Source organism: Centruroides sculpturatus, unplaced genomic scaffold (genome assembly GCF_000671375.1).
Source record: "Centruroides sculpturatus isolate CEXI.00-Female unplaced genomic scaffold, Cexi_2.0 scaffold1071, whole genome shotgun sequence".
In the NCBI taxonomy this organism is placed as follows: Eukaryota; Metazoa; Arthropoda; class Arachnida; order Scorpiones; family Buthidae; genus Centruroides; species Centruroides sculpturatus.
Window position 1 is genome coordinate 234,786 of NW_019385447.1, and position 15,877 is coordinate 250,662.

Genomic DNA, 15,877 nt, shown 5'->3' on the forward strand with positions numbered 1-15,877 from the left:
AAACTTTGATTGAGAAAGATTTGATTTTTTTCCAATTTTGTAAGATGAATAACAAATAGATCAATAAAATTTAATTGTTCTAAATGCTATTTCAGTGTTCTCATTTATAGAGGTTTCCATGAAAAGCATCCTTCAAAACCTAAGCTTGTTTTATTTTTGGATAGTAGACTTTTATCTTTGTTATACCATATTTAAAATCCAACTGGAGAGACATTTCAGAATCAGTGAAAATAAGACCCAGTATCTTGAAAAATTTTTCAATTGTATAATTTTTTTTTTTTTATGACTTCTAAAGAAGTATATGCAATGTGAATGAAAATGTTTACAAAGAATTAAATTTAAAAAATTTGATTCTAGTAAATTTTTAAAAATTTAGTTTTTAAACTCTGAAAGATATGAATATTAAATAATGGATATTTCTTTATTTCAGCCAGTAATTTCAGTTGGAAATGTTGGTCAATTAGCAGTTGATTTGTTGCTTGAAAATTTACATTTCACATGTGTAGGACGTATTCATTCTTCCACAATATTGCCTCTAGTGGGATTGGATCCATTTTTAGAGAATTCTTCAGATTTAGTAACCAGTTGTCAAGGTAATAAACAAACAATAATTTTTACTAATTCCAATTTTTTTTTTTTAGATTCTCCAAGATATATAATTCAATATTTGCAAGTAAAGAAATATATGAATTGAATTTTTTGAAATTTTTTGAAATGTGAATAAGAATTTGTTAATTAAATAAATATATCATCATCATTAGATACCAGAATCTTTAACTGCATAATTGGATTAGATGATTATAAAATTATCCATAATAAAATATTAGAATGAATCTTTTAAACTTTTTCCAGTCTCAAAGTAAAGCTTTTAATAGTACAATATACTTTTACAAAACATACATTCAGTGTTTTATATTCCACCAAAAAAATTTAATTAGTGCTATTAACAGTTAAGCATTAAAATTTGAGATTAATTTTAAATATAACTCATTGTTTATGTTGTTTTGTTATTGAATAGTAATCCCATTTTTAATCTTATTATTTGATTGTGCCAAATACTGATTTATTAGAAAAATTTAAAACTAATAGTTTTTTTTTATTGTTGTTTCAGTATATGAAAACACACAATTAAACCTTGTGGTAATTCAGCAAAGGACTCCAGTTGCAATGGTAAGTTTATAATGAGTTAGTTTATAATGTTGAATCTAATAAATAAATTATTTATCATCAAATTCTTTTTTATTTTTGAAATTGCATTTCTTAGTCAGCATTAAATTTTAATTTATTTTATAAAACAAATTATTTTATTAATTTGAACTCAATATAATAATCAATATAACAAAATGGACAAAAGCAATACTTAATGAATTGGAATATATTTCCAATTCATTAAGTATTGCTTTTGTTCATTTTAACTAAAAGTATGCTTACTATTATATATAATATAACAACAAGCATACTTTTAGTTTAAATAGTTTTTATTTTATCATTATCTGATACTTTCTATAACTCTCTTGCATTAACATATCAAATTTAATTGATACAGCATTATGTTTAAAATAATAAAGCTTTAAATAGCAATTCTACTTTTCTGTAGTTAATTCTTACCTTTTTCTTCTAGATTTCTTTGACTTATATTATATTTTTTGTTGGTAAAATATTATCTATTTTCAACAAGTAACTTCAGATGTTTAAAACTTTTAGAACTTTTATTTGATAACATTTTCTTTCAATTGTGATTTTTGTAAACTTAACATTTTAAAACACATGTTCATTTTACATTTTAAACATGTAATTAAAACAAAATACAGAGAGATTCTCTTTTTGATTCTAACATCTGATACTGTGAATAGAAGAGCAAGTTATACATGAAATATTAATTATTCCTCTTTCCAATTAACAATATAGTCTATGTGAAATTTATTTTACTGTAAAATGAGAATTTATTGAAAGCACTATCCTTCCTATGTTCCTTTAATATTTTTTCCAAAGACCTGAAAATACTTTTTATATAATGAAATATTACGTGATGATTTCTCAATACAGTCGACCCCCTATAACACTGTTGATAATTCCATTTTATATGAATTCCATGTTGTACAAGTCACTTAGATTTTACAAATACGTGTGCCAGGCTGTGAACGGCTCACGTATTTGTAAAATCTAAGTGACTTGTACAACATGGAATTCATATAAAACAGAATTATCAACAGTGTTATAGGGGTCAACTGTAATTGAAATTTTATGAACTTTTAGTTTCTTGGTCTCAGAAATGTATGTCTTTTTATTTTTTAACAAACTAAAAACTGTAAATTCTCACTGTAACTACATGCTCTATTACTATATACTCAAAAATAACTTATATGTTAAACTTGTTAACTTTATTGTTTTAAGTAAATATTTCTTGATTTATTTGTGAATACTGCAATCTAAAATAAAGTTATTTTACTTAATTATAAATTAAAATTTAAAATATAAATAAATAAAATTGAAAAATAACAAAAAAAAGAAAAAAGTGTTAAATATGAAGATCATAAAAATAAACTGACTAAATAAAGAATTTAACTCTATTTTAGAAGATAGGATATGATTTATTTCTGATAAACATTTTCAGTCCTAAATTCCAGCCTCAGATCTGTCAAAATTTGAATATAACATTAAATTAAAACTTTGGAACATTAATAAGTGTTCATGATGTCATCTGTGTCATTCAGACTTAATTCAAAACAATTTTAAATTTTCAAATATTCAATATTTATGTCTATTAATTTAATGTAAAACACTTGAATGTATTCTTACAGAATTAAATAGAGAAATATAAATGCATATAATGTAAAACAAAATAAATAAAATAAAATTTAAACATACTACAGATCATACAAATATGTTGTCATTATGAGGAAAATAAACAGTCTTCAGTGTTAACAATCAAAATTCACTGAAAAGTCACACTTTAATCTAAAGTACTTTTGAGCATAAGTTGCCACATTATTGTCATCAGGTGAACAGGACAGAAATAAAATAACATTTCAAATTTAAAAGCAATAAACTTTTGATTTTTACGTAGTATGAGATTAATGTTAAAATTAAGGCAAACCATAAATAAATAAATAAATGTAACTCAAATAAAATGCTTAAAAACAACAATTAAAAAAACTTAGATTTAAAAAAAGCAAACTTATGAGAGTATAAATTTCAAACTAATGGTAGTAAAAGTGTAAAGCAATTTTATACTTTGTTTGCTTGATGGAAATTTTACTATTGATCCACCTGATGATGATTATGTGACAACTATTGAAAGTACTTGTGATTAAAGTGTGATTTTTGAGTCAATTTTGGTTGTTAATACTGAAAACAGTTTATTTTTTTTTTTTAAATAAAATTTAATTTAATTGACACAAACCATTATTATATTTGTCTCTTTCATTTTANAATCGTGCATGACGTTCCAACACTATTGTCAAACTTCTAGGCTTAAAAGAGGGCGGTGCTCACCGTTTGATATTCACATTTTAGAGATTAAAACTTTGGTTGCAACCTCTAATATTTAATTATAGCCTTTACATATTCCAAGAATTTGGCATGTTTATTATATAACTGGCTATGGTTGTTGATGTTTATACGTAATATGTGTGAACACAAGTTTGGAAAAAATGTGTGATCACAAGCAATACTAAGATGCTGGCAGAACGAGTGCTAAACCCAGATTGATGGAGCGTGTGCACAATCCAGGACTTCCCCTCTTTTCATCACTTGTTAAACAAGGTTCCACTGTACTTCAAATACATTAATATATTATTAAAAATTCCTTTTTTAATAAAATAATTTTTTTTTTACAGGTTATCAATATCTGCTGTAGTAATGTCTTACCTTCAAAATCCTCAGCCAATGACATTACCTTGGACTTCGTGATGATTTGTTGTTTTGTATATAGTGTAACTTAAATTGTCTATGTAAACTTCTTTTAGTTGGAAAGTAAAACTGATTAATTTAATATAATATGTATTTTTCTCATGATCAAAAAACTGTGATTATAATTGCAAAACAAGTTGTTTTTACACAAAAAAATCGAAATTTTAATTGTGTGTCATATTGGATTACCTCACATTTCTCCTTGGATTTATATCTGGCATGTTGTCAATTGAAATTGTTTTGAATGATGGTATGCTGTGAACAACATTTACTTTTGAAACAATATGTTAGTATGATATAACAGATACTGATGGCTGGACCCAAGTACCTGCATTTCAAGAAAATATTTTCATTTTCCTATAAAATTGGAAAATTGGTGATATGGGAGGCAAATTCAAAGTAAGATGAATACAGTACAAGTAAATCTCAAAATTCCTAACTCTATGAGAAAGGACTGTGTCTGTGCATGAGAAATTGTACTGTCTTTTGGCATTAAATTTATTTGTTTGAAGAATTAGAATAACTGGTTATGTTGATTGAATCATTTGATTCTTGATTTGAGGAGTGAAAAATTATTGTGCAGTTTCCATGATTATAAACCTTTATGTTTTCATGACAAATATACTATAAATAACATTGAATGACAATTTCTTTTGCATAATTGGCATCATAAGTAAGAATATAAAGTTTTATAAGAATAATAATATATTAAAAGATTATAATACAGTACTGTAACAAGAAAATATTGAATAAAAGTACTTTTACTTGTATACAGCTTTTGTCAGTTAAATTGGACATTACAAAATAGTTCAAATATTATATAAATCCTATTGCTAGAGAAAGTAAGGCAATTAGGACAATCTGTTTAAGAGATTCAGAATATGAAATAGAACAGTAAAAAGGGCTAAAACAACAAGTTGCCATACATGTCCAGTAGCACAAATGAGCGTTAGAATTAAAAATGCATTTCTAATAATTGGAGTGAAGAAAGTCCTAATGAGACAGTAACCAAGAAAACAGCTATGAATGGATGAACATGTTTGATGGCTCAAACAGAAAGATGAAAAGAATTCAACATTGGTATTTGGGGTAAAATTATACAAATATTGGAATCAATAGAAAATTAAAAGAAAGCTAACCAAGTTGATATGGAAAAGTTCTGATAGCTGACAAAATGTACCGTGTTATGAAGTTTAGTAAAATGGGAAAATGTTTTATCTGAATAACACTAAAAGCTGTCTTACACTTTGAACACACGCTAATAAATGATGTTTTATCTAGCCTTAAACTCTGTTAAATAAAAGATTGTTGAATGCTGTTTGTGAAGACATAGCATCATTAACAATGTTACGTGCCTAATAAAAAGCTTTAGATCAAACATTTGGCGGTCTGAAAGCCGGCTCAATTAAGGTGTCAGCCTCTCCAGAATCGAATCCAAGCCAGAACTTGTCATGGGTGGTCGGGCCCCATCCCTCATCACCCGGCTGCACCATAATGGACTAAAAAAACACTAAGAGATCCTCTTTAGTTCTCGAAAGACGAAAAGAGTTTTAAAAATTCCAGAATTCTTCATTTTAGTCAGCTTTATTGATTCCATACGTTCTAGAATAACTTCTGATAACATAGGCCTGACGCGGAAACGATAATGTCCGTTAAATAAATAGTGTATTGTACGTATTACGATTTCATTGAATTTTATAACATTTTAAGACAATTTTCCAACTATTTTTTTTATGTTCTATCAACTCCCGAAGGTTTGCCCAGCCTATTTCTAGTATTTACAATTCACATATGAATATACTGTACAGTATATCAAGATGGCTATTTTTTTAAAACTCTTTCCGTCCTGTGGGCGCTAAGAGGGCCTCTTTTAGCAACCCCATTATTGATTCGGCCAGACCTACAATGGGGTGGCCAGGTGGTGAGGAACGGGACTCGACATATCCGGACGGACCACCCCCGAAAAATTCCTGGGGATTTTTCGACCCGCCTGGATTCGATTTCGGGTCCCCAGAGCGGTAGGCTGATACCTTAACCGCTCGGCCATCCGGCCGTAAGTCAAAATGATTTTTTCGTCATATCATTCCCTAAACCACTATTCTCCAATATATTTCTTATAGATCTTACAGATCAAGATATTCGATCTCTTGAAAAAATTCAAAGTTCAATTGTGATTTGTGTACGAAAATTTACTGTGCAGTAGGAAATTTGTAATGACATTAAAGTTATACTTACGCTATTGCCAGGGCCGGATGCAATAAGTGCGAGGCCCAATTGAATTTTTTTTTTTTTTTTGCGGGGCCCCTCAAACTTTAAGGTAAACGCACCAGTAGTGGACACTGCACGAGTAGTGGACACTTTGAACTTCAAATAGGAGTAATAAGGTTGTAGATGGCTTCACTGTTCAAACATGCAAATCATTCAGTAGACAGAAGTTCTGTCTACTGAATGACAACAGTGAAGCCATCTACAACCTTATTACTCCTATTTGAAGTTCAAAGTGTCCACTACTCGTGCAGTGTCCACTACTGGTGCGTTTACCTTAAATAACAAAATTAATTAACAGTTAATTTACATATTGAAATATAGATTTTAAATATTTGTTTGAAACAAAATCCAAAATCTAATTATAAAAATCAAAAGTCATGAACTGCATTAAAAATTTCTACATCAAAAAACCTGTACCAAATATAAATATAACTACATTTTATTGAATATAAACATACATAGATATGTTTTAGTATTTCTATATTTTTAAATGAATATAACTACATAAATTTTTGCCATAAAAAATCTTCTAATGTGTTGATGAATGAATATAATTGAATTTTATTGAATATAAACGTATAAAGAGATGTTTTATGTGTTCCGAAGTATTTGTTCTGTAAAATCTTCTAAAATAGTATCAAAATCCAAGTGGCTTGCTTCTTGACTTTCAATCGACATGATCGCTAAACTGTTTAATCTATTCTGTAATTTGAAACTGTTTTTAAATATATAAATTTTGATGTCCTGCGGGGCCCGATTGGCGCAAGTCGTCCAATCGCCTCAAATCCGGCCCTGGATATTGCAAACACCGTTCGTATAATTTTACAAACGTCATTACAGATTTCTTTCTACATCAGTGGCCCACTCAAGATTTAATTTTTGGGGGAACCAAGTTTGAACGGATAAAGAATTCCATGCGAATTCAATAAAATTCCCACCTTAAATGACCGCTAATTCATAAATGATATAGAAATAGAAGACACGACACAATATAAATAAAAAATGAATTTTAATTAGGAAAGAATTTTGGAAAATTTATTAATGTTTCTTTTCTCTTATTTTGGGGTGCCAGGACCCTTGGCTCCCCTCTAGATGCGCCACTGCACTACTCAATAACTTTTCAGATATATTGTATATAATTATTTTTATGCAGATCTAAAAAAGGATTGCAAATTAATGTCCGGCTCGAAGTACAACCAGATAAAAGCGTTCAAAATTTTCAAAAGCCGGACTCAGCGTTGCCAGATTTGGCTACTTTGCGCCAAATTGGGCTACTTTTTTTTTAGTTTGGCGTTAAAAAAAGCATTTGGCGCCCTGGCTACTTTTTGGGCTACGAAAATTTGACTTGGCTACATTTTGGGCTGGTTAAACAAATTATTTCATCCTTTGTTTTGCACCTAGAGTGGTAATACCTGTGAGCTGTCTACTCGTTTCGTTTTTAAACATAAATAAATTATAAAACTTATATAAATTATACTATTATTGGTATTAAAATGGGCAAATGGACAAAGTATTCTCGGTCCTTTCGTAAAGAATGGCTTCAAGATAAAAACCTTAAAGGTACGTTTTTTTTTTTTTTTTTCACTTTTAATAGATCTTCCATATATCGCAGTTGATGGTTTATTTTAAAATAATTCGATATATAGAAACTTCAATGTACAGAAGCTTATTACATTATTATAATAATTACTAAACGAAACTATTTGAGCTACAGAGGACGCCATGTTGCTTTCCACCGTAAACTACTACAATGCAGACTGCACGTGTGAAATTTCACGCCTTATAAAATGAAAAAATAACAATCGGTGCAGCTATATTTAACAAATAAAAGCATTCATTTTAAATTATTTTTAATTTTTTATGTAGTTTTTCTGTAAAAACACTTTTTGGGGAGTATTAAGGAAATTATTTCTCGAAAATTTTTTTGATGTCAGTTTCGCATTTGAGTGGAAATAATTATTTAATATGATAAATAAAATTCTTAGGGGTTTTCCAAGTGCCGTTTTTGTTGCTGGAAGAGTACCCAAAGGGGCTAATATAAAAACCATTGTCTGTATGTGAATTTCTTATAACTTCTGCAATTTTTGTCCTATACATGTAAAATTTTGGCTGTAGTCGTTTTATGTTGTGATTAAAGTATGGGTTATTTATTTGTCTAATTGATTAACTCCAAAAAACAAAAAGTATAGAAATTGATAAAATAATATAGGCCTTCTTTCTTTTCTAGAATTTAAATTTAAATAAATATTTAGTAATGTTAAGCCTAATTATTAAAAAAGTTTATTTCAAATATAAAATGTTAAGCATCATTCAAGTACTTTAGCACTAAAATTTAAAAGATTCAAAAAGTGAACTTAATCGATTTCGCCTGTGAACGGCTCATAAGGAGGTCCCACTGTATTTCACTAGCTTCATTCAAAGATGATTTATTTTTAAAAATTGGTCACGTTGTTATCAATTAAATTAAATTTGTTTTTCAGATTGGATTTCAGAAGATCCAACAGCAGAGGACCATGTTTTCTGTAAATATTGCAAGTGTAGTGTACGTGCACATTATTCTGATTTAATGAAACATGTTGCTACAAAGAAACATAAGTCTAATGAAGTTCAGTGTGGTAAGTTTCAGCCTCTGAATGTACTTGAAGTGCCTAGAGTATTGCCATTAGCAAAAATTCGCAGAGAGGCTCGAATTGCTCTGTTTGCTGCAATGAGCACATCTATAAACTCTGTTGATACTCTTGGAGAAATTCTGAATGATGAGTTTAAAGATGTAAGCAATGGCAAAGAAACATTTCATATGCATCGTACGAAATGTTCTGCTCTAATAAAAAATGTTTTGGGACCTTATCTACAGCAGAAACATCTAGAAGATTTGAAAACAGCAACAAAATTCTCTCTTATGATAGATGAGTCAACTGACGTATCCGATTCAAAGCTCCTTGCTCTCTGCTCCAAACATTACAGCAGAGAATCGGGAAAAATGATCACTTGCTTCCTTGACGTGGTTGAAATTCAAGATGGATGTGCTACAACTATGCACGATGCAGTTGTGTATAAAATGCAAGAGCTGGGTCTAGACAAAAATAAATTGATTGGAATTGCAACTGATGGTGCTGCTTCTATGTGTGGAAGAAACAACTCTCTTTATACACATTTGAGAGACTTTTGTGGGTATGATCTGATACATGTTAAATGCATCTGCCACTCTTTGGATTTGGTGGCATCTGCAGCGAAGGATGAGCTGCCAAGTAATATCAGCTTCATGCTACAGGAAACAACTGAACATTTTTCTCACAGTACACTGCGTAAGAATATCTACAAACATCTATTTCATGTGATGAATGATACTACTGATGAAGTTTCAGCTGACCCATTAAAGTTAACAACCCCAAGCAAGACACGATGGCTATCTATTTCTCTTTGTGTAGAAAGAATTCTTAATCAGTATGAAGACCTGAAGTTATATTTTTCAGTTTATCCTGCAAAGGACTACAAGATACGTCTTCTTAGTGAAATGTACGGAGATGCTAGAAATAAAGCATATTTGCTTTTTCTGGATCCCATTCTTTCGGAACTCCGGAGAGTCAACTTACTTTTTCAAAGTGAAAATATAGATACTTTCGCAGCTATTAATGAATTACAGTCACTGTTTATATCATTTGCAAAAAGAATTATAAAACCTTCAGTCATAAATAACCATTCTCTAGAACAGTTCTTGTGCATGGATTTGATGAATTTAAAATCAGTGTACTTGCTCATACCTGACTGTGACTTGGGTACAAATTTTCACAGTTTTCTCGAAACTTCATCATTTTCAGTTCATTCAAAATTTGAGATTAAGGAAAGATGCTTTAATTTTTTAAAAACAACAATTCATCAATTACAAATTCGGCTACCAAATTCAATACAGTGGTCAAATCTAGTGGAAAGTGTGCGACCTGCAAAACTTTTACAGATTTACGAAATTGAATCAATCATAAAAAACATTTCCAAAATACCGAAATCCATATGCGATTTTAACAGCGTGGAATTAGAGAAGATGATACGCTGTGTCCAAAACATTCCAGGAATTACTCCAGACACAACGGGAGAACATTTTTGGAAAACAGTTATTGAATATAAGGATACTGCAGGTAATAATCCTGCAACACGACTTGCTGAAGCAGCGTTGAATATACTTACACTACCGATATCAAATGCTTCAGTAGAAAGAGCTTTTTCTGCTGTTAATTATTTAAAAAGTGACACAAGGAACAGAATGGGGTTGCAACTTTTACGTGCACTCCTTCACATTCGATTGTATTTACTTTCCAGAGACATACGTGTGAGTGAATGCAAATTACCTGAAGAATTACTTAAAAGTATTAATAGTTCTATGTATGATTAAGGCATATTATAAATTATAACAACAATTATGTAGGTTATAAAAATATAATCTGTATATTTATTGTGTTGCATTTATTCCATTAGTTTTTAAGCCTGAATAAATAGAATACTTACAAACCGATGTTAATGTTTTAAATTTTAAATACTGCACCTATTGAATCTAATGCTTTATACATGTTGACTGTGGCATTTAGCTCGAGAGCAGGGTTGTTCCAAGCCTTTCTAAAAGGGTACTAAAAAGAGTATTAGATAACAAAAAATGGTATTAAGTTTTCTTTAAAAAATCGACTAGTGACGTGAGANTAATGTTCCAAAGTTTTAATTTAATGTTATATTCAAATTTTGACAGATCTGAGGCTGGAATTTAGGACTGAAAATGTTTATCAGAAATAAATCATATCCTATCTTCTAAAATAGAGTTAAATTCTTTATTTAGTCAGTTTATTTTTATGATCTTCATATTTAACACTTTTTTCTTTTTTTTGTTATTTTTCAATTTTATTTATTTATATTTTAAATTTTAATTTATAATTAAGTAAAATAACTTTATTTTAGATTGCAGTATTCACAAATAAATCAAGAAATATTTACTTAAAACAATAAAGTTAACAAGTTTAACATATAAGTTATTTTTGAGTATATAGTAATAGAGCATGTAGTTACAGTGAGAATTTACAGTTTTTAGTTTGTTAAAAAATAAAAAGACATACATTTCTGAGACCAAGAAACTAAAAGTTCATAAAATTTCAATTACAGTTGACCCCTATAACACTGTTGATAATTCTGTTTTATATGAATTCCATGTTGTACAAGTCACTTAGATTTTACAAATACGTGTGCCAGGCTGTGAACGGCTCACGTATTTGTAAAATCTAAGTGACTTGTACAACATGGAATTCATATAAAACAGAATTATCAACAGTGTTATAGGGGTCAACTGTAATTGAAATTTTATGAACTTTTAGTTTCTTGGTCTCAGAAATGTATGTCTTTTTATTTTTTAACAAACTAAAAACTGTAAATTCTCACTGTAACTACATGCTCTATTACTATATACTCAAAAATAACTTATATGTTAAACTTGTTAACTTTATTGTTTTAAGTAAATATTTCTTGATTTATTTGTGAATACTGCAATCTAAAATAAAGTTATTTTACTTAATTATAAATTAAAATTTAAAATATAAATAAATAAAATTGAAAAATAACAAAAAAAAGAAAAAAGTGTTAAATATGAAGATCATAAAAATAAACTGACTAAATAAAGAATTTAACTCTATTTTAGAAGATAGGATATGATTTATTTCTGATAAACATTTTCAGTCCTAAATTCCAGCCTCAGATCTGTCAAAATTTGAATATAACATTAAATTAAAACTTTGGAACATTAATAAGTGTTCATGATGTCATCTGTGTCATTCAGACTTAATTCAAAACAATTTTAAATTTTCAAATATTCAATATTTATGTCTATTAATTTAATGTAAAACACTTGAATGTATTCTTACAGAATTAAATAGAGAAATATAAATGCATATAATGTAAAACAAAATAAATAAAATAAAATTTAAACATACTACAGATCATACAAATATGTTGTCATTATGAGGAAAATAAACAGTCTTCAGTGTTAACAATCAAAATTCACTGAAAAGTCACACTTTAATCTAAAGTACTTTTGAGCATAAGTTGCCACATTATTGTCATCAGGTGAACAGGACAGAAATAAAATAACATTTCAAATTTAAAAGCAATAAACTTTTGATTTTTACGTAGTATGAGATTAATGTTAAAATTAAGGCAAACCATAAATAAATAAATAAATGTAACTCAAATAAAATGCTTAAAAACAACAATTAAAAAAACTTAGATTTAAAAAAAGCAAACTTATGAGAGTATAAATTTCAAACTAATGGTAGTAAAAGTGTAAAGCAATTTTATACTTTGTTTGCTTGATGGAAATTTTACTATTGATCCACCTGATGATGATTATGTGACAACTATTGAAAGTACTTGTGATTAAAGTGTGATTTTTGAGTCAATTTTGGTTGTTAATACTGAAAACAGTTTATTTTTTTTTTTTAAATAAAATTTAATTTAATTGACACAAACCATTATTATATTTGTCTCTTTCATTTTAAAATTTTTTCTTTGTTTTTAAAATTTATACTAAATAGTTCATTTAATGTTTACTCACTTAAAATAAAAATTTTTAAAAACAGGCAAATTTATAAAACAAAAATTAATGTAATTACTAAAAAAATATCATATTTTAATTTATTTTAATAATCTTTTGTGCAAAACAGTACTAAAACAATTTCTATAGTTATGTTGCAAAAGAAAAAAGAGTTATTACAATTAATTTTAAAAATTGTAATTAAGGGTTCAAATCATTTTTTTGTTTTTGTGTGGCAGTGACGGAACATTTTGCTTTGTATATACACATATAAGGATAAAAATTATTAAAAATACAGTAGAGCATCAATTATCTGAATATCGATCAACCAAAACATTAATTAACCAAAAGCTTTTCAGTTGACAAATTTAAATTTCTACTAGTGCTGTGGCACTGCAATCTTTGGCTATGTCTTAGGCTACTCCAATATTATTTTTGTTGGTGTGTGTGTTTTAGCTGGCAGCACGGGCATGACCATGAGAGGGTACTTAAGGACGTGCCAGGATTTGACTGAATTTCAACATGGGATAGGTTAATATATTTTTTTGTACATAATCGGTTATCTGAAAAATCGATTTTCTGAACAACCCCAGTTCCCAATTGATTTGGATAATCGATGCTCTACTGTAATATAAAAACTAAAACTAACTCTGTATATCTGTATTCTGTATATAACTAAAGGTTATTATTCAAAAATCAAACTTAAAGAATAGTTGCTATAGGAGTAAAGTTTTGGTTTTGGTGGGGACAGAACACTTTGCTTTCAATATATATGGATTTTATATATTGTTGTAATAATGTAAAAGTTGAAATCACATATTTTTTATTTTCAAAGTAAATATTCCTTCTTTCAAAAATAAGAAAGAGATAATATTCTGAAAAAGTATTTACTTTTTAGCTACATCACTATAAGTTTGCAATAATACTTGTTGCAAATCATTATGTAAATTTACAGTTGATGTAATATAAATAAAAACAAAACCCTTTAAACATTCCAGCAAATCGTTTTTAATATCTTAAAAACATTTTCGAACGCTTTAAGCGATCATCCTCAGTTATCATTCTGAATCAAACGAAGAATTTGAAATTACGTAAAATAAAATTCAAAAAGCGGTTACACAAATTTACATTGACATGTAACAAGCTTAAATAATCGCAAAGACTATACAAATTAATTAAAATGAAATAAAGAAATAAAAAAATATGTACAACCAGTAAAAATTATCATAATTAACTTTGCCGCTTATATAAACTACATCAACTCATTGTAGAAGGATTTCCACGTCGATGATAATCCATTGGCATCCCTATGATTGATACAGTTTGTGTGCAACTGTGCCTTGTGAATTTCTAATTTTTCTAGATGTTTTATGGCTTGCTTGAATCTTGTAACCTTGATGATTGATGCCTGATCCAAGATCCAAGCAAGCCGTGAAACATCTAGAAAAATTAGAAATTCACAAGGCGCAGTTGCACACAAACTGTATCAATCATAGGGATGCCAATGGATTATCATCGACGTGGAAATCCTTCTACAATGAGTTGATATAGTTTATATAAGCGGCAAAGTTAATTATGATAATTTTTACTGGTTGTACATATTTTTTTATTTCTTTATTTCATTTTAATTAATTTGTATAGTCTTTGCGATTATTTAAGCTTGTTACATGTCAATGTAAATTTGTGTAACCGCTTTTTGAATTTTATTTTACATAATTTCAAATTCTTCATTTGATTCAGAATGATAACTGAGGATGATCTCTTAAAGCGTTCGAAAACGTTTTTAAGATATTAAAAATGATTTGCTGGAATGTTTAAAGATTTTGTTTTTATTTATATTGATTTTAGTTCCAGTAAGAAAGTATTTTATTTATTGTTGATGTAATAGTAGATATATATAAAAATTATTTCACAAATTTCCTTCTTGAAATTGATTTATAGTGTAGTTATATGTATACTGTACATTTATATTTAGCTTTATATTTATATTTTTTTAAATAGAAATAATTTTAAAAGATTAATTTTTCTATAGAATTATTATGTTTTAATTAAAATTATAGTTATGATTATATGTAGCTTGTTATTTTGATAGAAAATTATTAAAAAAATGAATTATGCTGTGTTATAAGTTATGTTGTAGAATTTTAACATAATTATTTCTATCAAATGTATTAATAAAACACACTTTATTCTTAATGAAGAATAAAAGAACTTGAAAAGAATTTAGCTAAATTTTAACTTTATAGAAATATAATTATAATTATAATACACTAATGTTTCTGTTAAGAAATATATTTGCTTTTAGTTAGGTTAAGAGAAAGAAAATTGTAAATACATTTTAATACTGATATAGAACTTTGTTTAATTTTCCATTATAATAATAAAATTTATTTTATTTTAGAATCAGAGATCATTGTATGTCAAACTTATGGCAAATTGGATTAAAGAATGTAATTTTAAGAAGGTTGTTTTATTATCAAGTAAATTATCTCAGTTTGAATCACCATCAGATATGAGGTAAACATTAATTATATTAACAAAAAATTTTAAATGATTTAGATCAATGCTACTCAAAATGGTGATTTGGACCCGTATCAATTTGTGAGTCGTTGGTTACTGGTTTGCAGAGTTCCCAGGAAAGAAAACATTGTATTAAATAATAATATGTTCTTGGAAACAGATTTTATAATAACGATAATGATGTCATACTTTTGTAATATATACATAACTAAATTAAAAAATACTATGATTCTCAAACACAAAATCTGTGCTACTATTTAAACACTTGGCATTTGTGCCACGCCAAGTGTTTAAATAGTAGCACTATTTTGTGTTTGAGAATCATAGAAAATTATAAAACACAGTTTCAGAAAATTAAAAAAATACTATTAAGGTGCAATCTTGCACTTAATGCATTAATACAGTAATATGACAAAAATCTCGGAAAGTAATTGGTCTGCCACATCAACTAATTGAGAAACTGAGTTAGATGATGATTTGATATATATGCTTTTTATGATTAGATTGTTTTAATGAAGTTTTTTCAAGTTATTTTTCTGTTTAATTTAATATCTTTTTACAGGTAAGTTATTATTACAGTACTGGGCCAAATATCCAGCAAACTTGGAACCAAAA

The 15,877-nt window shown here is 27.9% G+C and overlaps 2 protein-coding genes across 2 annotated transcripts in view; both read left to right on the plus strand.

Moving 5' to 3' along the window:
• Window positions 1–409: 409 nt before the first annotated feature.
• Window positions 410–15,877, plus strand: part of LOC111639102 (proteasome assembly chaperone 2-like) — a 33,341-nt gene continuing 17,873 nt past the window's right edge. The window contains exons 1-3 of the mRNA XM_023384881.1: window positions 410–593; window positions 1,112–1,170; window positions 15,144–15,259. Coding sequence (XP_023240649.1) covers window positions 410–593; window positions 1,112–1,170; window positions 15,144–15,259 — 359 coding nt within the window. The remainder of the gene's footprint in view (window positions 594–1,111; window positions 1,171–15,143; window positions 15,260–15,877) is intronic.
• On the plus strand, window positions 7,431–10,852 carry LOC111639091. The gene is made up of 2 exons (XM_023384870.1): window positions 7,431–7,740; window positions 8,661–10,852. The coding sequence occupies exons 1-2, from the start codon at window positions 7,674–7,676 to the stop codon at window positions 10,565–10,567; spliced, it is 1,974 nt and encodes a 657-aa protein (XP_023240638.1). The 5' UTR covers window positions 7,431–7,673; the 3' UTR covers window positions 10,568–10,852.

Bases quoted from the DNA above. Each gene is read 5' to 3' on its own strand.
- LOC111639091 (XM_023384870.1), top strand. From the start codon at position 7,674: ATGGGCAAATGGACAAAGTATTCTCGGTCCTTTCGTAAAGAATGGCTT. The intron at 7,741-8,660 runs GTACGTTTTTTT...TTTGTTTTTCAG, and splicing joins TCAAGATAAAAACCTTAAAG to ATTGGATTTCAGAAGATCCA.